The 6,528-nt window shown below is 38.3% G+C and overlaps 1 protein-coding gene across 1 annotated transcript; it reads left to right on the top strand.

Moving 5' to 3' along the window:
• Positions 1-5,051: 5,051 nt before the first annotated feature.
• On the top strand, positions 5,052-5,606 carry LOC104292172 (interferon alpha-13-like). The gene has a single exon (XM_009891509.1). The coding sequence runs from the start codon at positions 5,052-5,054 to the stop codon at positions 5,604-5,606; it is 555 nt and encodes a 184-aa protein (XP_009889811.1).
• The last annotated feature ends 922 nt before the right edge of the window (positions 5,607-6,528 follow it).

Genomic DNA, 6,528 nt, shown 5'->3' with positions numbered 1-6,528 from the left:
GCCCTGCCCTTTTCCACAGCTGCCTTGTGGCACAGTACTGCCTTCGCTCCCAGCAGAACAAAGTCAACAAGGACAACCTGAAACTTCCCACTCACCTGGGCAAGACCTCCCTGTCCATGTCAGGTGCTGAGGGCCAGCTAGAGAAGGGGCAGTGGGGCAGCTGGGAGAGGATGGGACAAGAGTCCCCAAAGAGAGCTCACCTCCCCATCTCCTGAACATGGCCCCTTTAAAATGGCTGTGAGGCTGCAGCTCCTTCCCTTTCCTTTCCCAGCTGTTTCTGCTCAGCAGCATCTCTGCACTGAGATCTTCTTACTCCTCCAGCCCAGGCCTCCAACTCCAGGAGCAGGCTACCCTGCTTGGCTGCTTCAGACCTTTTTCCTCAGGGGTCACTGTCCTGTGTTGGTCACCCTTGTGATGCCAGAGAAGGGGGAAATCCAACCCAGCCTTTGAATGCATGCTACCAGCCCCTGTGTGTTGGTAGCATGCACCGGCTCCTGCTGCTTGTCTCTGTAAAATTACAAATTTCTCACATATTTGCCCATTTCATTATGTATTTGCTTCATATTTTATGTTCATTTTGGGGGTTATATCTATATGCATGTAATGTTTCCCATTTCTATATTATATGCTCAAATATTTTTTATGACCTTTGTCACGGTATTCTTCAAGGCTGCCCTTATGGTGCTTAGATTTCATAAAAGTCACTATTCCCACGCAAACCTACCTTTGAAAATGTCTGGCTTTTTGAGATAAACAGAGGAGTTTGAAAAGCATTTTTAGCTTGGGCACCTGTGTTTTTTTTCGCTGTAAAATAAATGTGAGAGATCCTCCATTTTAAGAAGTCAGCTGTCTCTCAGAATAGCTTGATAATTCTTTAGGAATTTACTTACTAAAAAAATGAATGCCATGTACATTCAAGAGTTTAAAGTCTCATCACTCTTCCAGAGTAAATGCCCGTCCAATGTGATAAATCATGTGACATTTCCAGGGAAGCATCCAAAGAACCTGTCTATGCCCAGTGGTTTTGACAGTTCACACTATCTGATGTAACAGCCTCAGTGAGGCCAGGAAGACAGCCGCGGTGTGTGTTGATCTCCAAGCTGTCAGTACAAGAAGGTAAATATACTCCCAGATAATTTAGTTCCCTATAAAAAGAGCTGCAGTTCCTGCTCCTTTTTAAGCAGAAAAAAGGGTCCTGACAATGTTTTAAAATGTTTTTATAATTAAGGTAACAAACCTTTAGTAACATAAAGGGAAATAGTATTTTTTTTTTACTTCTGTGTATCTAAAAAGTAGGTTATGGTAATACCCCTTTGCTGCTATTTCATTGAGGACTGCTCTGTTAAATTTCTTTTCCAGTAAACTGGATTTGTAGAACCAAGGGGGTTTTTAATTATTAGTTAATACCCTTATCTGTAAAATTGTACTTCCTGAAATAATACTTTGCAAAAGCAAGCACGTACTGCACAAATGCTTTCAGTGAATTACTCAGCGCAAGATAAAACAGTTACTTGGATTGGGACAGGTCAACAGGATGCCAAGAAATGATGTGCTGAGATGGGAAGGTCACAGGGCTAAGTTAGATCTTAACTTCTTAATGCAGACCGTAATAGTGGTTCTGAATGAAATTGTAGCGTGTAAGCTAAATTATCTGGGTTTTAATAATTTAAAACTGAATAAGGTATTCATCTTTATGGAAGATTTTGTAGTCAAAGAACTATATAAATTTCTTACCTTTATCCATCCATGTGGAATGGTTCCATCAGTAGTATTAAACCTGTACTATCCCGTTTCTGACCGTCTCATGGGTGCTTTTGGCTGCTCCTGCCTTTGTCTATCACAGCATGAGGCTTGCACCTGGCCAGGCACATGGTCTTAGAATAAGAGCAAAGAATCCAATCTTGCCTGTATTTGAAGTTTTTGCTTAAAAGAAGTAGTAACAAAGAAAGAATTTAGATGTATAAAGGAAAGGACTGGCAAGTTATAGCTGGTGTGGAAAGCATAATGGAGAAAACCTATTTTCTTTTAACATGGGCAGTGTCAAGCTAGCTGGGGAGGAAGCTATCTTATGCAGTGAGAAGCTTAACCTATTTGGACTCTTTTGTGGCATGTTCACTTGTTAAAATTGGTTTGCTTTGAATGAGTTAAGGGAGAAAAGAAACTGATAGCTAGAGCAGATGAAATGTTGAGAGGAACTGGTTATTTTGATTTGAGAAAGCTGGTGTAAGGTTATATGAAGTGATTTAACATGGGGTAGTTATCAGAGGCCAAAAGCACACTATTTTGTAGGAATGTTTCCTCGCACTGCTCCATTTGCCAGCATGTACGTAGCCTGAACTGAGACTTACCACTTGCCTTGGTGCCTGAGGTAAAGAACCCGTGTCATAAGGGACAGTGAACATTCATTTAATTCCTCTATTGCATTATAAAATAAAATTAAAAACTTCCATTAGGGAAGCAATTTGTGGCATTTTAAGGGTGTTAGAAAGACATACAATTGAGCATGTGTTTAGCTCGAGTCTTACACTCCGGTAGTGAATACGTTTATAGCTAGATGACCTTTTAAGGACAGATCTTTCTCACATGGAATCAAAGATCAGATCTTTCTAGAATAATGATCTGTTAGGTCTACTTGGAAATACAGCTGTGCTTTGTAAACTTATTTCCTCTTTTCATTCTAGGTTAGAGTGGTCTGTGATTCAACCACAGGCAGAGAAATAAAGAGCAATCTGTGCTGCAGCTTTGTATCACTCAGTTACCTCTTCCAGTCGTTACTTTTAATGAACTGTTTGTTTCTGAATTAAGCAATAAAGATAGATGATTGGGGGAGACCGTGTTCTGAATCATGCAATGTTACTGTTATGCTTTGCTCACTGGAATAATCAAGAAACCGGCTGAGTGGGGAAGCAACCTTTGTTGTTAAAAACAATCAAACAACAACAAAACCCACAACCCAAAAACCAACAACAACAAAAAACCCCAAACCCAGTGGACTAAGTCAAGTATAACTGTTCTGTGAGGAAGAGTGGACAACTGACTGTTAACACAAGTAAGAGGATAAAACACTCGGTCCAGCTCTATGCTTTATCTTTGCAAGAAATCTGGAAAAGACCATCCTCTATTTTTCCCCTCCTTTTTGTGACACCCAGGAGGGCATCTCCAGCTCTTCATGGAGAGGGAAACATGTAAAAAAAGTATTTTGCGAGAGGAAAGAAAAACTTGAGTGTCTGGGAGATACAATGAATGTGAAGAAGTTTACCTGTTTAAATCAGTAGAAGGATTAGCCTCATATAATGATTACAGTTTGGAAAAAAATGCTTGTGTATAACTCATGGAAATAGCTGTAGCAGTATTTAATATTTTTCTTGAACTAAATACAATTTTTATTTATTTCATGATGATTGTAATATGTTATGTGTTTACCTTCTACAGCTGTATTTTTGCAAAAGTGATGCATCTCCATGACCATTTTGTATCTAAAACAAAATCTCACTGCAGGCCAGTTTTTCCAAAGTAATAAACATTCCCACTAAGTGAAAAGATTTGGTCCCATGTTGTACATTTATATATGGCTCTGATTGTTCTTACTCTTTATTTAACACTGTTATAGGTGATAAGGGATTCTTTTTTTCCTCACACTGGCAGTACATCCAATCCAAGGTTGCTTAAGCAACATCAGGGTATCCAAGGAGTTTGCTCATGTGAATAATTGTGCTTAGCTTAATTTATGACTTTTTAAAGCCTCCCAAATACTTATGTGCTGAGCACAAAGGAAGCCCTAAAATAGTATCATAAATCTGCTCAGAGTGACTACCAGACTGGGAATGAAGCCAACCACACAGCAATGGGTGCAACAACAGAACAATACAGAGCCAGGCCTCAGACTAAAAAAGCAGTTGGTCTGACCTCTTCATCAAGACGTAATGACCTGCAGAGAATTGCCTTTGCAGTGACATATGTTTGCCCAGGAGGCTGGGGAGACAGCAAAACGATAGTTTAAGACTAGCTGTCATCAAAACAAAATCAAAAGCAGGAGCCACGTTTCCCAGTGTGCTGTGGTAGTCCTAACCTCCTCTGTTATATGGCTAGGGAAAGCAAATGGCTGAATTTTAGAGTATTTTTTGTCTTCTCTATTCATTCGCTTCCCATTTACTGTCAGAATTCAGACCTGTGCTTTACTGGCGTTGATATTATTGTTCAGTTACTTGGGGGGGGGGGGAGTTTTTTCTGGGGTGGATTTTTTTTTTTAATTTTCTGGGGGGGGGGGGAGTATTTCATCCGAGTATCCAACCTGTTCCCATGTAAGCATTTGTATTTGCATGGCAATTTTGCATCTTAAGTCTTTAAGTGACATGGCCTCATTTAATTAGCAGTGTGTATGTACTAAAATACATGTAAGTGTATTAATGCATATACACATTTTTATATATATACACACTCATATTTTAATGATAGGATATTTGTCCTTTGAGTCTAAATGGTCAAGAGACATAAAGGTGAGGAGAAAGAAAATATTTTCCCTGAATGAAAACAGGTAGAGAAAGCTTAACTGAATTTTGGAAGTATAAATCATGCAGTGGAGACAGGATGGCAGTAGTATTCAGCAGGTCCTTGACCCATTGCTGAGAGTGTTATTTTATTTCAATGTATTCTTCCACTACTAACATATTAAGAAACTAAGGATATCTCTGTAACTTATTCTTTTAAATTCTCATCATATCATACTTACTGTAGAATTTTTTGGGGAGAGGGAATAGATAATCTAAGATATATATAACATTCTAATATCCATCTGAAATAAAAAGAAAGTTGCCAAAAAAAAAAAAGACAATGAAGTCATAAAGCAGAAAATGAAAGTGGTAAGTGTCAAAAGCATACACAAGGGGGAAAACCTTAAAAACCAAAAAATGATGAAAGAAAACTTCTCCTACAGAATAATTAAATTTCAAGATTTTGAAGAAACAGGAGGCTACGAATGATCTTCAAGCATCCCAGCCACTCTCTCAGAATTTATACACAGGAAAGGAAGGACGTGGGAGCTTATCTTTATCATGAATGCTTTTGGCTTGATACAGATTGGCCTCATACTGTTGTGCACCACCACCACCTGCAGTCTTCAATGTAATCACCTTCCTTTACAGCAAAGAAAAGTGATTGAGAACAGCCTGCAACTTTTGGACAGAATGGGCAAAAAGTTTCCTCAACAATGTCTAAGAGAGAAAAAGTCCTTCAGATTTCCTGAGCAGGTGCTAAAGCCCAGACAGAAGGAGACTGTCAAAATGGCCATTGAAGAGATCTTCCAACACATCTTCTATATCTTTAGCAAAAATCTGACTCTAGCTGCTTGGGATGGGACAGCTTTAGAACAATTCCAAAATGGACTTTATCAGCAAATTGAGCAATTGGAGGCGTGTGTAATCAAGAAGCAAACTCACTATTTTCGGAGTAAAGAAGTCAACAGGCTGAAACTGAAAAAGTACTTCCAAAAAATAGACTGTTTTCTTAAGGACAAACAACACAACCTGTGCTCCTTGGAGATCAGCCGTGCAGAAATGAGGAGATGTCTTCAATTGATTGATAAAGTCATAAGGAAGCTTAACAACTAAGGTACAAAGATTTTGACCTGACATAACTTAGCTTTAAAAATATTTCTATTTATTATTTTTTCTATAATCTATTTTGTGGCAGTGCTTCTAGTTCATTTGGATCATATTTAAATAATGATGTTGCTGAAATTTATTTTTGCAAATGTAATGCATTATTCAATGTAAGTACATTTTTCCCTTGGTAAGCAAAGTGCCTACACTAGCTACAAATTAATCTAGATGACTTTTCAGTGAAGGTTACGCCATTGGAAGGGATTGTAACCTTATGATAAATAGTGTCATCCTATGGTGTTTTCTGCTGAGAAAATGTGCTGCCACTTGCCATCTCTGTTTCACCTACGTACAGAGAATCATATATTTGTGAATGGACTACACATCCCTCACCTTACAGGAATTGCTAGATTTGTACTGATTGAGTCTGCATCAAAAATATAGTGGTATATTGTTTATTTAGGTGGTCGTGGCTTAGGTTGAGACCATTCATTATTCTTTCAAAGCTTGTATGCTCTTTTCCAAGAATGTATTTTTTTTTTATAGATTTGAGTCCTTCTAACGATTGCTTTGTTCAAAGAGGTAAAGTAATTCTAGAAGGATTTTTCTACATAGGATATTGTTTGCATAAGATATGGCTTCTGCAGTAACTTCTCAGTTGGACATTGTTACTTTCAATTGAAGGGTCTTTTCCTCCTCTAACTATCTGTGGGAAAGGCTTTATTTCCTTCCTGCTGTGTTTAACTACTTTCACAAGCTAAAGCCAATAATATAGTTTATTGTATATTTCAATATATTGAAATAACTTCTCTATATAAGAGTACCCTGAAGCCACATCTGCCTGTGGCACATCCTACTTGCTTATAGGCGTATTCGTCCAGGCTACTGCCATCTCAAACGTCACCATTCAGTGCTGTGTTTTATTATTGCA

The sequence above is a fragment of the Charadrius vociferus genome, unplaced genomic scaffold, assembly GCF_000708025.1.
Source record: "Charadrius vociferus isolate BGI_N301 unplaced genomic scaffold, ASM70802v2 scaffold198, whole genome shotgun sequence".
NCBI classification, from domain to species: Eukaryota; Metazoa; Chordata; class Aves; order Charadriiformes; family Charadriidae; genus Charadrius; species Charadrius vociferus.
The sequence above is the reverse complement of the archived record's forward strand: the minus strand, read 5'-3'. Positions and strand labels throughout refer to the sequence as shown.

What these genes read in the sequence shown, in the direction of transcription:
- LOC104292172 (XM_009891509.1), top strand. Translation starts at nt 5,052, where the DNA reads ATGAATGCTTTTGGCTTGATACAGATTGGCCTCATACTGTTGTGCACC.